Raw genomic sequence first — 15,597 nt, 5'->3', positions numbered from 1 at the left:
AATAAATGGAAAAAAAAAAAAGAATTACACCCCACACCACAAATCAACATCCTTCTAGTGAAAATGATTAGATGTAGAAATATCTTTTTGGATATATTGCTGGTGTTAAACACTCTTGAAACTCTTGCCACTGTATACTACAAACTTCGATATAAAAACATTACATCCACAGTAATTTTGCATCTCTGTTTTACAGTACACTAAACGCATTTTAAGATGCCCGGAATTTTGTCATCAACTGTAGACATGTGAAGCCTATTAAAATTTTACTGTGATTAAGGGCTACGTAAAAAAAAAAATTGACTTGAACATGAATTAAAAATACTTCTTTGCATCCAAAGAGAAGATGTGAAACATCCGTTGCTTAGCATAGTCGCATTTCACAGTATGATTAAAACAATTGCAAAGTTCCTTAAGACAATCATTTATTGAGGTAAGAGGAGCACACCTGCAGCCCCGCCCACCGACATGGCATTTACAGTCAACAACCACCATGACACGAGACAAATGGGTCACCTGCAGGCCTTAAACTCTTTCTGTCGATTAAATCTTTTCACTTCAATTACCAGATGTCATTCCTTAAAGTTTATAACATGCAAATGATTCCGGGGATGTGGCCCCTTCAACCCGACTGGAACAGCAGTCTGGCTGCCGTTTCTTTTTTTCCTTCACGCCGTAAAATCATCCGCTTGACAGTTACAAAAGCAAATCAAATACCACAATTGACATGGTTAATTATGGTCGAACCAAAGTTAGTGAAACTCCAACTGATAAATTAGTTTCAGGCAATGTTTAATTGCTTAGCTTTTTCGTCACATTTTCAAGGTTAAGAAATGTTTAGAAAATAGCCCTTTTAAAAAGGGTAAAATAAAAGTAAAATCACGACAGCATGCACACTCCATTTTAACACATAGACACACACGCACATACATACTGGATTGAACGGGTCATTGACAAGATGTTTACAACAGCAAGTGATTCAGTAACACTATAAAAAAGTTAGTCGATATTACGATATTGGCATTGTAGCTGTATGCCCCTGCATTAAAAAGCACGATGGGGACACAGAAAACTTACACCTTTTCATACATTGTCATGACAGCAGCTGCAACAACAAAGTCCTTCAGACCTCCATCCAAAAATTACCACGATGAACACAGTTTTGTGGTTCAGTTCGACAATTGAGGGGAAAAAAAAAAAAAAAAGGTGCATGAGATTATTTTTTTTTTTTTTAAAAAGGCGCTTAATTTTAGAAGATGAAGGTTATGGAATGCACGGGGGGTTGTTTAAGAGGTCTGGCACTGCACACCTCCGGTACTGGCATAGTCATCTTCATCCATGGGGTAGTGCTGATGCCTGTGTCGTTTCCTGCTCTCAAGGTCACAGTCCTCAAGGTCGGCGTAGATGTAGAGGTCATCGTCCATGCTCTCCGGCTGCTCCCCGTCCACCTTCAGCGGAAGGTAGCTCTCGAGCTCCTTCAGCTTGTTCTTTGGGAGGAAGTTGGATTTTGGGAACACCACCTAGAGGAAAGCAATTGTGACTCCGCATTCAAACTTGTATGACATTGGGTGTCATTGGTTGCATGCATGTGCATAAATGGCTGTCTTACAGAAAAGTGAATAATGAGTCTGCCTTTCTCATATGGCCGGCGATACATTGGCATCCCCTCATTGGAGACACACTTTGTGTCACCGGGTTTGATCAGTTCACCTGTGGGAAAACACAGTGTTACATGGATTAACTGATTTTTGTCAAGACCTCGTCAAGAATCCGGTTGTGACCTGGATGGGAAGTGACGAGGAGAGTTCGGTTGTCAAGTGTCTGGACAGGCTTCTGGAAACCGCACAAAGCTTCTACCAGTTGTAACTCCATCGATATGGTCAAATCTTCTGCTTTCCTGGAAGTACATTCCAAAATTAGAATTACAGTAATGATGATGGTAATAACAATGACAGTGATTCTGTGTTGGAAGTATTTTGAGTTGTGCAGAGAACTTCAACTGAGAATCACAAACGAACTGCTTCGAAGCAAAAACTTGTCTCATATTTGGAGTACTGTTTGCAATCTGCTAATCTTAACACTGCATGTTCAGTAAGAGCCGAATAGAGAAAACAGAAATAAAGTACCAGAAGTGAAAATTCTGCTTTTCAGGAACAAAATGGCACTGTGAGATTTAAGTGAGACGAAATTTGGCATTATGTTAAGAGTGCAGGAAACTGTGGATTTGGGTTCTCCTAAGTGGCTTAACCAGCCAAATTTTGTCCATCATCCAGAAATATGTGAGGCCAAAATGAATGCCTCACAATATCCGTTTTATTTCACCCAAAGTTGATTTCAGGAGCAAGTTGTTCCACTCAAAACACAAGAACCTTGCTTTCTGCACAGAGGCAGTGAACATAAAAAGACCAAATTTCCTACAAAAATGTTGGAAGAACATAATTGCCCAAATGAAGCATACATATCCACCATATACAGTACTTATATAATGTGATAAACTCTTACGTTACACTCCTACATATATTGTAAATGCAGCAACTTGACGTTTAGAAATTGGCCATGTTACCTTGTGAAACGTGGATGCTCTTGCAGGTCCAGGACAAAGATGATGTCACCTGGCTCAAGACCTGGCTCCTGGTCTCCCTCTCCGTGGAACATAATCTTCTGCCCGTCTCTCATTCCTGTGCAATGTAACATTTGGCTTCATTTTGGGATGATCTTACCCGAGCAAATTAAGAGATGCATTTTGATTGGCTCGTCCTTTGTTCTCACCCTTATCAATGTGGACCTCCAGAATCTTCTTCTGTCGCAGGATCTTCCGACCCCCGCACGCTTTGCAGCGGTCCTTCTGACTTATTCGCTGTCCTTGGCCCTGACAGCCGTGACACACCGTGGACACCTGCTGAACCATACCCGGCACCAGTTGGTGGACACGTACCTGCATGCCCGTACCGTGGCATGACATGCACATCTGGGCTGCCCCTTTACGACTTCCGCGACCTGCCGATAGAATATTTAACAAGCTGTCAAAGTTCAACTTCTGTGCTGTGGCGGTTTCTTACAAAAACAAAAAGTCTTGTCCACAAAATTTTTTTTTTAAATTTTTAGTCCCGTTTCCAAATATTCTGGACTTTTGTCCATAGTTAAATTGCGCACACACACATCTACTACATTGTTTTCTGTTGACATACCTTCACATCTCTCACAAATAGTATTCTTCTGGACAGAAAGTTTCCTTGTGGCTCCATTATAAAGATCTTCCAGTGTTACTGAAATCTGATGCACTATGTTCTTTCCTGCCATGGGAGGAACAAAATGCAAATATATGTTAATACTATACAAGGTGTCTGTCACTTAACAAAAACTCATAGGAACTAGCAAGGGGCGCAACATAAAATTGATTTTGCTTCAAAGGTGACCTTGTCTTGTCAGGCCATTGTAATGTCACAATCTTTTTGCACAACACATGGTTTGCACTGATTTCAGTGCTACTTACTGATAATACCACTTACTGGAAAGGAGAAGAAGGCGTTTTATGTCTTACACAGTTTGATAAGAACGAGTCGTGACCAAGTGTTCAATGCATATTTCGGATAAAATTTTCAGGAAATACAAGTTGGGTTTTCTTCACCAGTCATTGAAATGTAAGATAACACAAAGCGACATAGACTTATTAAACACTCTATATAAATTAGTACATTTCAGTGAAAGAAATACGAATATAGCTCAGTGTCAGAAAATCAATTGATGTACTGGGTATCCACACCTTTTCGTTCTCTCTGCATCCGCCTCCCGCCTCCAAAAAACAAGTCAAAGATGTCCATGGGTGATGCAAAGCTTCCTCCTCCACCACCGCCACCACCAGGCCCTCCTTCCTTTATGGCCTTTTCTCCTCCACGGTCATAAATCTCTCTTTTCTTGGCATCTGACAATACCTCGTATGCTTGTGAGATTTGTTTGAACTACCAAAAAAAAATATATATACTTATTAGATAGGATCTATGTGGCTGATGGTATCAAGCTCTGCAATGTGTCAGACAGAAATGTACACAATTTGTCCACTTTTTATTACCTTCTCGCCTTCTGTCGGATTCTTGTCAGGATGATATTTCAAAGCAAGTTTGCGATAAGCCCTTTTTAGCTCATCTGGAGTTGCATTAGGTGTCACACCCAATGTGTCATAGAAACCCGTTTCCTTCACCATGTTTGCCTTGAGATGATAACCTTGGAAAAACAGAGATAATGAAAAAGCATTTAGTATTACGTTCCCATTTTTTTTAATTTTGAGACATACTACACGCTGACACCACGCTTTTTTTTTTTTTTTTAAAGCTACAAGTGAATGAATACAGACATTGTCTTTATGAGCATGGAAAAATTAAATCTGACTAGTTATTCATGAGGATGGCCAAATAAGAAATATTTGACATTTCTAGACGTCAACTTAAAAATAATAACCAAAGGCAATACAATTATACATATTCAGTTTCATAAAAATATCCAAGTCGTTTTTTGTCGGAAAATCCATCTCTTTTATTAAAAAAATGGAAAGAAGCAAATAAACGCAAACATCTGCTAAAAATCTATTTTACTTCTGTACTAATATTTACACGTGGGTATAAAAGAGAAACAACTGAAGTCAACGTAGCATTGACACACTGTACAGAAGGTTTCGTTTCACCGGCCCTGCTTTCGATCGCCGGATCAATGTAATGGCTAATGCTAACATGCTAGCTTAAGACACGATGGTATTTTTTCTAATATTGACCCATTACCGGAATTAATACCGCAATATTCATTCGCACGCGTGTGACAACACGTTCCAACCTTATGCGAAGCACCACCTTGACGCCACCAAAAAGTCAAATGAAGACTTCAAAATTCCAGAATTTTCTCCGCCATGGGGCAAGCACTGCAATGACGTCATCAACAAGCGCCGCCTGGAGTCAAAGCAGGCGTGGGATGGTTTGCTAATCTGACTGTAATTTATATTGGTGGTCCACATAAAATGGTAAAATGCCCATTTGTAAGCTTGTTAGTCAGGAAGAAACGCACAGGCCCATCTTGCTGCCTCACCTTCAGCCAGTTGTGTTGGGTCGTGGGCCACAAACCACTATTAAAGACAAAAAATGCTCCAGGGAACAAGGTAAATAAAAACTGTTCGAGCGATTCACGCAGGTGTGAGACAAATATAAACTACGCCCACGACAGGTACCTACGTATGAGATAAAGTTACGCTTCATGTGATTTTAGTTTGTTCCAAATGATTTAATATCAATGTTGTTATGGATTCTGAAATATTAAATTTCTGATTTGCATACACGCAATCTAGGTGGCCTGATCTGCATGACTCATATTTTACTGTAGTAGCCTACTTAATAACTTCACTCTATGAAAGTATTTTTCTCATTCTAATGTAAAATGTCATCTGATAGATTTATACATTCCAAACTTTCCCTATCCATTCCTAACCAGTTGAATTGAAAGCAGACTGCAGCCAAGGTTTTGTCAAAGTTAAACAGGTAAGAGAAAATGCAAAAATGTGTGACTAATCTTGCACAATGAATACTCATAATTCCACATCTTTTCGGGGGGCTGATTACTGAATCCCTTTCCCATTTTTATTCGACAGCTGGGTGCAAACCCCACCTCCATAGACTCTGTGGTGGTGGGACAGGGGAAGGAGGTGAGAATGAAGCCAGGCCAGTTACTCCACATTGTCAATGAGGTGTATCCATACACTATACAGTTCAAGGAAGATCCTGGTAGTTGCAAGAGACTGCTGGTTATCTCTTCAAAGAATGACAAAGGCTGTCCAGAGGCTCCCAGTCCAAAAGCAGCCAAAAAAACAGAACAACTGCCTGGATCTGTCAAAGCTGAAGAGTCAAGGGAGATCAATGTAAGACATTTACAACTAAAATGTTGTGCCGATGTATTGACTTTTACCTTTGAATAATTAATGTATAATTGTTATTCAGATATCATGATGATCAGTTATCTACAGTAAAGCAAAGATAAGAGTTATCATGTTTCCTAAAGTGGTGGCCAGGGCCGGATGAAAAGTTTTTTTGGGGTGATGGTGAGGTTTTTGTGTCTTACTGAATTATGTCATAATCATAGAATTATAGTATATTTTTCTTGTACTTATGGCCTCCATCACTCTAGTGAGGTGCATTCTTGTCTTGACATCAGATCTCAACTTTCTTCCATTCCCTATTTTTTTCTGGTGACCCACCTTATGATTAATTGGGGAGCAACATCTGCATTCTGATTCTGATTTGCAGTAATGTGGTAAGCTACAGCAAAAACCTAAAGTACAATGTAATCTGTTGCAGCAAACCTTTGGACATTGGAGCCAAGGGTTGAAGGCTTCGATGCAAGACCCCAATATGCAGGTCCTTTAAAAATAACATATCATCAGTAAATCACAATTCTGAGTGTATCTTTTCTTTACATTTTCCAAATTCTTCTTGTTAGGTCTTTAAAGATGACAAAGTGGTTGTAATCAAGGACAAATACCCCAAAGCGCGTTACCATTGGCTGGTCCTCCCATGGATATCCATTCCTAGCCTGCAGGCCCTGCGTGATGAGCACTGCAGCCTGGTCAAGCACATGCAGGACGTAGCTGACCATATGGTTCAAAAGTGCCCACATGCAAGTTCCTTGGACTTTCGCAGTGGTTACCATGCCATCCCAAGTATGAGGTAACTAGAACATTTGGTGATGGTTTATGTGTGAGGTCGTAAGGTCTGCTGCACACTGAATGATGTGGCCGAACCCGACTGAACTGTTGGGCACTGTGTGGTGTTCAGCAAAATTTTTCATGATCAGCCACTAGTTTTGGTGGCCCAAAGTGAGAAGTCAACAATCCTTACATCTTGCTTATAGAAAGACAAGCATTGAAGAGTTAACCATTTTAATTGTAGTATACTCTGATATAATGTAATCTATAACACACGTACATTTTGTGTTTTTTTTTTTTTTCTCATATAGTCATGTGCACCTCCACGTGATCAGCCAAGACTTTGATTCTCCTTGCTTAAAAAACAAAAAGCACTGGAACTCATTCACAACAGACTATTTCATCGAGTCTCAAGGTGAGATAAATACAGTATGTTGTTATTAGTTGGGCTGCAAATAACCCTGCTAAATTAGTGATAGCCTACTATTAAAAACTAATATTTCATCCCTGCAAGTCCTGCGAATAAGTTAGCTAGCTATACTGCAGGGATGATTTTACTAATTTAGTTTTGTCTTTTTGTCACTCATATATTGTGCTCTTTTGTTGTGATTTCTCCGCAGACGTCATCCGTATGCTTGAAACTGATGGAAGGGTAACAGTCAAAGAAGGCACCAGTGAGCTGTTGAAGCTTCCTCTCCGTTGCCACTTGTGTCGCAAAGAAGTTCCCACTATACCAGCCCTGAAACAGCATCTCAAGTCCCATTTCCCTGATGAGAGTAGGACCTCAAATGCATCATAGCACCTCATGTGTTCATAGCTTCTTTGTCGGACATCTGTGATTGGCTGCCAACCAGTCCAGGATGTACCTCGCCTTGCTTGTTGCCCAGAATCATCTGGGATGAGAGGCACCATTTCACCCGCAACTAGTGAGGATAAGTGGTCGCGAAAATGGGTGGATATATTTAAATGTTTTTCAATTTGTTTTGTAAAACATTCAATGTAGATTAAAGGAAATGTGTACAGCTTCTGTACTACTTTGTAACCGATGGACTCAATATTTTTACCATTTGTATTTAAATATGTGTGTTTTGAAGATAGGTCATCATTATGTGATAACATTGCTCCATAAAAATGTTATAAACAGCAGTTTATATTCGTCACCATTCCATTGTTGTTTGAAAATACTGATTAAGGAACCAGCACCCTAAACATATTACATTACGGTATGTGTAAAAAGTTTTAGAAAAAAAAATGGGTTAAAAACCTTTTTGAGTCTAAATTACAGTTGTGATTGAAAAAATGTTGACAACTGAAGCTAAATCAAATACTATAGTATTTGGGATATAATATATATTTTTTTTATTGAGAGTGCATTTCTTTTCAGCATAAAGACGACATAAAAGGTCTGTCTCAGTACTAGTACTAGGAATGTTTATTGCATTTTCTGTGTCCAATATATTACTTTAAAACACGCAACAAAATTGTTGAGTTTCGGTCGCCTTGAGTGCAAAAACTCTGGCTGGCCCGTACGGGGATCGAACCCGCGACCTTGGCGTTATTAGCACCACGCTCTAACCAACTGAGCTAACCGGCCATACACGTCGACGTTTTTTTTATTTTTATTCATAACTTGATCCCATAAACGTAAGCGAACTGCACACTCGTGTTGAAACAAAGTAACCGTAATAAAGAATTTAACGGAATATCGCTACAATCTAGTTCAACATTGTCCTTAGTTTTAGCACGTTATCAGCAATTATCTTTAAACAGACATAAGGCAGGCGAAACCAGAGTGGGGCAAGAGAGTGTCGCTCCAGCCGCCCTTTCCCGCCAGACCTACAACGTGGGGTAGGAGGGAGTGAGTGCCAGAGAACAAGGGGCGGCAGCCAGACCCTTTTCGCGAGGGGCGGGGTGGAACTGGCCTCTCCTGAAATCTGATTGGCCCTTCAAGCTGCCACTCCAGATAATTGACCTTTAAGCGCGCGCTGCACGCCTTGCATCACTACAGTTGTTATGTCTGTTACCGCCATCTACGGGTTGAAGGTTAATACAGCAGTTGATAGAAGATTACGTCCACAGCCTGTCAACTATCTGACATGTTTGAATATTACACTTACCGGCATTTACCCTGGTCCATTTTCCCTGACATTATTTTCGGTTGAAAGTGGGAATTTCAAAACATTATGTGACTGTAAGTGATAGGCTATTGTCTGATCGTTCTTATAGGGTGGATAGGAAATTAAGAGACGGATCTACAACCAATATGAGTGGTTTCTTAAGAGAAACGGCAATAATGACACTTGAATTGATTTTACTTTCTTCTTTTAATTATTTATTTTAGATATATATGTGTGTGTGTAATTGTTGAGTTGGAGAAGTTAAGTCTGCTTTGTTTGCTGCTTTAGCTAGCTTGCTATGCTTCTGCGTGTGTATCTCAATGACATAGTTTATTATATGATAATTAGAATTTTTTTTAATAATCCGCAGGACAAACTAACCACAACAACATGTTAAAGAAATACTACTGAAATGTGTGACTGACATACAGCAGAGTACGTGTTTAAGGATGACAAAGCCAAATAAAAATTAAAGATTTATTTTCATAAGACATACACAAAATGCAGTAAACTGTATAGATACACTCTGCTGCCAGGTGAAGACAGAAGAACAAAATAATTTCAGTAAACACACATAGTAACATTATGATGCCAATATCAACATTCAGGAGTAGAAAAGAAAATAGCTTATAGTCCGCCTAATACCATCAGACAGCTTCTTCAACAGTCTTGAAGTCGACATGGGCTACTTCCTTTTGGTGAGGTCATCTTCTCCGTAGACGTAACTCCATGTCGTCTTCATCCGGCACCAAGAGATGGTCCACTGAATAGTGGGCGTCGTCACCAACGTCCTGGAAGAAATACTCCTCACTCTCGCAGCTCTCATCCCCGTCTTTACAGTCTGCACTTTTGCTTTGGTGCGCCTCACTGCTTTCATGACTGTTACTGTCTTTGGCGTTGCTGGTTTCACTGCTCTCGTGGCTGGTGCTCTCGCTGCCCTTGCTGGTTTCACCGCTTTCCTGACTGGTGGTACGGCTGGATCCATTGCTCTCATGACTTGTGGAGTCATCATCCTCGGTGGTGTCACTGGACTCACTGCTTTCGTGACTAGTGGAGTCACTGTCCTTAGTGGTTGTGCTGGTCTCCTGACTGGTGGTCTCACTGGATTCACTGCTTTTACGTCCCGTGATGTCCCCGGCATTGGTGATAACAGTGTTTTCCCGAGTGGTGGTTTGACTGGATCCACTGCTTTCATGACTGCTAGTGTCACTTGATTCACTGCTGTCAGTCCCACTTAGCAGTGAGGTCTTGAAGTCATAGTTAATTTTACTGATCTTGACAACATCATGGGTTTCACTTCTTGGGCTATTACTGGTCTGACTGGACTCTGTGCTTTCATCACTGGCACTCTCGCTGCTGCTGTCCTCCTTGGTGCTTTCATGGCTTGCGCTGTCATGGGTGTCACTTGATTCATTGCTTTCACTACTGGTCGCTTGACTACCCTTGTTGGTCTGACTGGCGTCGCCACCATCGCTTCTACTTTTGTGAAGTGCTTTATGAACCGATGGGGCTTTAATCGTGTAACCTTTGTCATCGGTTTGACTTGACTCACTGCTGGTGCTCTCATTGGACTCACTGCTGTCACTGGCTTTCCCAATATCATCGCTGTCAATATTGGTGGTGTCAGTGGTCTGAATTGTTTCTTCACTGCTGCTCTCGCTGCTCTCAATCACATCGCTTACAAGTGAGCTCTTGATAGCATAGGTGACTTCACTGACCTTAAATGTCTGATGAGCTTCACCGCTGGGGCTGTGACTGGTCTTACCAGAATCGATGCTTTCATCACTGGCACTCTCGCTGCTGTTTTCCACCTCAGTGCTTTCTTGACTTGAACTGTCATGAGTGCCACTTGTTCCACTGCTTTCACTACTGGTGTTGTTACTGGCCATACTGGTCTCACTGCTTTCACTGCTGGTTCTGTCATTATTTTTGCTCGGTTGCTCAATGATACTGCCACTTTTGTAAATAACTTTATTCACCAATGGGCTCTTGATGGTATAACCCTTGTCACTGGTTTGACTTGAAGCATTGCTGTCACTACTGGTGCTCTCATTGGACTCGCTGCTATCACTGGCCTCCATATTAGCACTGATCTCACTGGTCACACTGGTCTGAATGGTTTCTTCACTGGAGCTCTCACTGCTGTCAATCACGTCAGTTACTGGTGAGCTCTTGATGGCATAGGTGACTTCGCTGACCTTCACAGTCTGACTGGTTTCACTGCTGGGGCTGTGACTACCCTGACTGGACTCGGTGCTTTCATCACTGGCACTCTCGCTGCTGTTGTCCGCCTTTTTGATTTCATGACTTGTACGGTCATGAGCGTCACTTGTTTCACTGCTTTCACTACTTGTGTGGTCGCTGTCATCACTTGTGATCTCACTGGTCACGCTGGTCTGACTGGTTTCTTCACTGGAGCTCTCACTGCTGTCAATCACATCACTTACTGGTGAGCTTTTGACGGCATAGTTTACTTCGCTGACCTTAACTGTCTGACTGGTTTCACTGGACTCGGTGCTTTCATCACTGGCACTCTCGCTGCTGTTGTCCGCCTTTTTGATTTCATGACTCGGATGGTCATGAGCGTCGCTTGTTTCACTGCTTTCACTACTTGTATGGTCGCTGGCCTTGCTGGTCTCACTGCTTTCACTGCTGGTTCCGTCACCACCCTTGACGAGCTGATCAGGTTCTCCACCGTTGCTCCCTCTTTTGTAAGCAACTTTATTCACCAAGAGGCTCTTGATGGTATAACTTTTGTCATCAGTTTGACTTGGTCCATTATTGTCACTCGTGGTGGTCTCATTAGACTCGTTACTCTCACTCGTGGTGGCCTCGCTCTCGGTGCTTCCGTTCTGATTGGTTTCATTGCTGGTGCTGTCAGTGCTGTCAGTCGCATCACTCGCGCTTTGGCCCTTGATGTCATGGCTTCTATCACTGGCCTCGTGGCTTTCGCTACTCACGCTCTCGTCACTGTCACCAGTGTCAGCTTTCTCACCTGTGACTGTGCCAGTGTCTCGTTCCTCGCTGGTGGTGTCGCTGATGTCAGCTGTGTGCTGCTCTGACTGACTTAGAACTTGCTTGTCGCTACTCACAGAAGCTGGATCCCAATTCTGAAGCAGAGAAAAAAAATAAGCCTTTGGGTTTACATTTTTAGATAGTAGGTTTTATTTCAGTATGCCACCATGTGGCTTGCATGGCTACTATTAGGTGTGCAGTAGGCAGTCTGGAGCGAGCTGCATCCATCCATTTTCTTTGCCACATACAGTGTCCTCGTTAAAAGATTTGTGCAAGCTGGATCTTATCCAAGCAGACTTTGGGCGAGAAGTGCGGTACACCCGGAACTGATTGTTAGCGAATCTCGGGGCAGATATAAACAGTTGAGTACATTTTACTTTAAAAAGGCTTTATTTGATCCCATTAAGCAGAGTAAAATTTGAGAGTAAAATATTTTATGCTGAATATTTGACTCTCAAAGTTTACAGGGACCAAATATAGTCTTTTTAGAGTAAAATGTTCTTTATCAATTCTACTGTGTTGACAAACAACAAATGACACTCATATTCAAATCTAAACACAATCGAGAGTCTTTAATGAGCACATTTTCCTAATCTGGGAGGAAGGCGGAGTACTCAAAGAATACATATGTAAGCACAGCTGAGATTTCAACCCTGAACCTCAAAATTGTGAGGCAGACGTGCTAATTAGTTGACCATTGTGCTGCCTGGATTTGCGACACAGGAAAAACTAACATCATAAAAGCACCGCTAGAAACACTAATGAGTTTTTGCCTTCCTTAAACCACAGTATTTTTTCAACATTGCGCTTGGGTGTTCTTCCTCTTGCTATTGCTATCTGTAATTGATTTTACAACAGGATGTATAGTCTTTTAGGACAAAATCATTTAAAAAAAAAAAAGAAAAACTATAATACACCACTGATCCAAGGCAAAGTAAAATTAAATCAGATTGCAGAATTAGATTAATTTTCCAGGAAGTCAAATTTTGAATGCTTTATAGAATAAAAAAGAACTGTCAATGATACAACAGGCTTAAAACCTTTTAACACATTTTCAGCACTCTAAGTAACCCAAATAGAAGTGTAAAGAATACCTCTTAAAAGTACATTAACTCATTTACTGCCATCGACGGCTAAAGACGTCAAATATACATTTTTTTTTTTTACTTGGCTGGTAGTGAATGAGTTAAGAGTAACTCACCTGTTGGTAATGTTGCATGTAATAGTGATAGGATTGCGGATCATAGGAACCTCCGTTCTGAGCCTGAGAGAAATGATCAGAGAGGCAATTAATGATATGCTTTACCATCTACGTCATTATTGGCATATTCTTAAAAAAAATAAAACAAATAAATCAAATTTCATCCCGCATTGAAAAAAAATTACCTGCTGGTAATACTGGTACAAGTATTGCTGATAAGACTGATGATCATATGAACCTCCAGTTTGAGACTGAAAGAAATTAACAGAAGCATTTAATGATACTCTTCAACATCTGGTTTGTTTATGTATGATTCATCACTGTCATCTAACGACAAAAATACTCACTTGATGTTGGCGATTTTCTTCCGAGCTCTGAAACGCACAAAAGATAAGGAAAAAAAACCCATAATATTAAGCTTTTCGTAGCCGAAAATCATAATTCAGTCACGTGTCAAGTATAATACCTGATGATGCTGGTAGGGGTAAGGTTGATAGGATTGGGGATCGTAGGAGCTTCCAGTTTGAGACTGAAAGAAATGAAAAGACATTTAATGAAACCCTTCAAGCATCTAGTGCATTTGTCGAAGATTCATTACGGTAAGTATAACACTCACTTGATGTTGACGATTTTCTTCGGAGCTCTGAAACCAAAATGAAGAGGTAAAAATCAAAATGGTGCCTTCATCACGGAGAAGGAAATCTTAATTTAAAAATATATTCATTTACCCGCTGGTGGTACTGGTAGGGGTTATGCTGATAGGCTTGAGGATCATATGAACCTCCATTCTGAGACTGGGAGAAATGAACACAGAAAGAGGGAGAACTTTAATGATGAACAATTGCTGCTGTGTTCTTGTCAGGTCCACAAACAATGCAAGTTCCCCCCCCCCAAAAAAAAAGAGAAATGATTTTCTCAATGATCCCTGCAAATGGCAGCAAATCATATTTAAGTCAAGTAAATTACCTGCTGGTAGTACGAGGAATGTTGATAGGATTGCGGAACATATGAACCACCAGTTTGAGCCTGAAAAAAAAAACAACGGGGACAGAACGAGACATTTAATGAGACTCTTCAACATCAACATCATTACTCTGGTGCGTTCTTTGAACATCTGTGGCCGTTAGCTGCAGACGTGGTTGTAAGAATGCAGACAATATAATCACCATGCCATTAGTCTAAGGAGATGCTGTATTTCCAACATTAAATTGATTTAAAAAAAAAAGAAAGAAAGAGGGGGAAAAGCACTCACTGATTCACTTGATTCACTTGACTCTGCCAAGCCATTAAAAGAAATCTGCCAGAAGAAGAAATAACATCAAGCTGGTTACTTCACATGTAACATGTTATGTTTAAAACAGGTTTGATTGATTGATTGTTTTTGTTCAATAATATCAAGACAGAAATTGTAAGACTTACAGGAAATTATTGTATGGTATTCTTTCAAAATATGTACTTACAGGTTTGGCAAATAAAGCCCCAATAAGGCACAATGTTAGTCCGATGACCTTCATTCTGTAATACACATGTAATACACGTTACGATAAAGCTATATCGGAGAGACAGAGCAGTTTTGAAGTGGGTACAGTCATTATTTTTAGTTGACATTTTTTTTTCTTACAGTTGGCAATAACTAAAGCTGAAAGCAGATTTTAAAATACACCCCCCCCCAAAAAAAATCCACATTGTTACAATAATCCTGTGTAAATAAAACTGCAAACACATTTAACTGACTGATAAGAAACAAAGTAAGCATTCAATATTACCCGGGTAGAAGCAGTCAAAGCTTGATGGATAATCTTATCCCAGTCAGATGACAAGTGCGAAGCTGTCAGAGCCTTCAGCTTATATGTGATAGCGAGCAGGAGAAGCCAGCGCCTATACTGAGCTGCAAACTCGTCGTTGGGACATGCAGTAGGAAACCCCGACAACTACTGTATATATGCCAACCAAATTATGCTTCAGTTACATCACTTCCTTCCGGATTTCTCCTCGATGGACACGCCAAAGTTTATTTGTGCCAGGGAGTGAGCTCAAAACACATTTTGGCGGGATGGTGATGATTACACACACAAACCACAAACAGACACCACAAACACGCGCAAGCAAACACTTTAACCAACATCTGTCAACTGTCTTTGTGATAATGAAGTCCAGCAGACAGTCAAATTCCTTTCTAGTTACTGTACTATATTCTAATATTATAAATCTATTTATAGGTTTTTAGTCTAATTTACATGCTGCTGGATTACCTTGTCTTTATGACATTATTTGGTATTGTACCTTATCTGTGTCAGCAGCCTACTGCCCATCCTATGAATGTCATCCTTTATGCATTATTGAAATATGTTAAATTCACTTTTGTCATTATATATTTATCCGAAATTTAAGCATCAGCAAATTGTATTTTCTCCCTTGGAAACATTAGTAAGTGAGACATTAACCTCTGAAACGGAGTGATATCTGATCCATAATTGCGATTTTGCCGGCTAAAACAACACATTTGAGTAAGCCTGCTTTTTTAATTTTTTTTAAATAATAAGTAAGAACTGCAATCATGTCAGGCTGTCAGCATCAAAGTGTGC

The 15,597-nt window shown here is 40.4% G+C and overlaps 3 protein-coding genes and 1 non-coding gene across 7 annotated transcripts; 1 reads left to right on the top strand and 3 right to left on the bottom strand.

Annotated features, from left to right (window-relative positions):
* Positions 1 to 408: 408 nt before the first annotated feature.
* Positions 409 to 5,128, bottom strand: dnaja1 (DnaJ heat shock protein family (Hsp40) member A1). 2 transcript variants are annotated; one of them, XM_088303109.1, is made up of 10 exons: positions 5,074 to 5,124; positions 4,825 to 4,937; positions 4,070 to 4,221; positions 3,764 to 3,959; positions 3,189 to 3,293; positions 2,770 to 2,997; positions 2,564 to 2,678; positions 1,782 to 1,897; positions 1,610 to 1,710; positions 409 to 1,520 (listed from the first exon to the last, which is right to left on the bottom strand). In XM_088303109.1, exons 3-10 carry the CDS (start codon positions 4,199 to 4,201, stop codon positions 1,287 to 1,289), a joined length of 1,227 nt encoding a protein of 408 aa, XP_088159235.1. In that variant the 5' UTR covers positions 4,202 to 4,221; positions 4,825 to 4,937; positions 5,074 to 5,124; the 3' UTR covers positions 409 to 1,286. The 2 variants fall into 2 exon arrangements, with proteins under 2 accessions (XP_088159235.1, XP_088159234.1); XM_088303108.1 differs by having other exon boundaries at positions 4,825 to 5,128.
* aptx (aprataxin) lies at positions 4,677 to 7,721 on the top strand. Of its 3 annotated transcripts, none has more exons than XM_088303112.1 (8): positions 4,677 to 5,143; positions 5,473 to 5,519; positions 5,630 to 5,683; positions 5,798 to 5,896; positions 6,333 to 6,392; positions 6,475 to 6,701; positions 6,991 to 7,094; positions 7,300 to 7,721. In XM_088303112.1, the coding sequence occupies exons 1-8, from the start codon at positions 5,014 to 5,016 to the stop codon at positions 7,476 to 7,478; spliced, it is 900 nt and encodes a 299-aa protein (XP_088159238.1). In that variant the 5' UTR covers positions 4,677 to 5,013; the 3' UTR covers positions 7,479 to 7,721. The 3 variants fall into 3 exon arrangements, with proteins under 3 accessions (XP_088159238.1, XP_088159237.1, XP_088159236.1); XM_088303111.1 differs by having other exon boundaries at positions 5,747 to 5,896; XM_088303110.1 differs by having other exon boundaries at positions 4,679 to 5,143; positions 5,630 to 5,896.
* A 478-nt stretch (positions 7,722 to 8,199) lies between these two features.
* On the bottom strand, positions 8,200 to 8,273 carry trnai-aau (transfer RNA isoleucine (anticodon AAU)). Its single transcript has one exon. It is a non-coding gene; the product is annotated as a tRNA-Ile (tRNA).
* A 1,144-nt stretch (positions 8,274 to 9,417) lies between these two features.
* On the bottom strand, positions 9,418 to 14,902 carry LOC148332398 (uncharacterized). The gene is made up of 11 exons (XM_088303172.1): positions 14,779 to 14,902; positions 14,473 to 14,527; positions 14,265 to 14,309; positions 13,979 to 14,038; positions 13,741 to 13,806; positions 13,629 to 13,655; positions 13,479 to 13,541; positions 13,360 to 13,386; positions 13,198 to 13,263; positions 13,013 to 13,075; positions 9,418 to 11,906 (listed from the first exon to the last, which is right to left on the bottom strand). The coding sequence occupies exons 2-11, from the start codon at positions 14,524 to 14,526 to the stop codon at positions 9,501 to 9,503; spliced, it is 2,877 nt and encodes a 958-aa protein (XP_088159298.1). The 5' UTR covers position 14,527; positions 14,779 to 14,902; the 3' UTR covers positions 9,418 to 9,500.
* Positions 14,903 to 15,597: the final 695 nt, after the last annotated feature.

Source organism: Idiotropiscis lumnitzeri, chromosome 8, assembly GCF_059441095.1.
Source record: "Idiotropiscis lumnitzeri isolate Australia: NSW breed Sydney's pygmy pipehorse chromosome 8, RoL_Ilum_1.0, whole genome shotgun sequence".
Taxonomy (NCBI): Eukaryota; Metazoa; Chordata; class Actinopteri; order Syngnathiformes; family Syngnathidae; genus Idiotropiscis; species Idiotropiscis lumnitzeri.
The sequence above is the reverse complement of the archived record's forward strand: the minus strand, read 5'-3'. Positions and strand labels throughout refer to the sequence as shown.

Coding starts and splice junctions, on each gene's coding strand:
- LOC148332398 (XM_088303172.1), bottom strand. CDS start 14,526: ATGAAGGTCATCGGACTAACATTGTGCCTTATTGGGGCTTTATTTGCC. Junction 13,542..13,628: donor AAGAAAATCGTCAACATCAA/GTGAGTGTTATA, acceptor CATTTCTTTCAG/TCTCAAACTGGAAGCTCCTA. Junction 13,387..13,478: donor ACCCCTACCAGCATCATCAG/GTATTATACTTG, acceptor TGTGCGTTTCAG/AGCTCGGAAGAAAATCGCCA.
- dnaja1 (XM_088303108.1), bottom strand. CDS start 4,201: ATGGTGAAGGAAACGGGTTTCTATGACACATTGGGTGTGACACCTAAT. Junction 2,998..3,188: donor TATTTGTGAGAGATGTGAAG/GTATGTCAACAG, acceptor TTCTATCGGCAG/GTCGCGGAAGTCGTAAAGGG. Junction 1,711..1,781: donor CCTCGTCACTTCCCATCCAG/GTCACAACCGGA, acceptor GTTTTCCCACAG/GTGAACTGATCAAACCCGGT.
- aptx (XM_088303110.1), top strand. CDS start 5,014: ATGCCCATTTGTAAGCTTGTTAGTCAGGAAGAAACGCACAGGCCCATC. Junction 6,393..6,474: donor TGCAAGACCCCAATATGCAG/GTCCTTTAAAAA, acceptor TCTTCTTGTTAG/GTCTTTAAAGATGACAAAGT. Junction 7,095..7,299: donor CTATTTCATCGAGTCTCAAG/GTGAGATAAATA, acceptor ATTTCTCCGCAG/ACGTCATCCGTATGCTTGAA.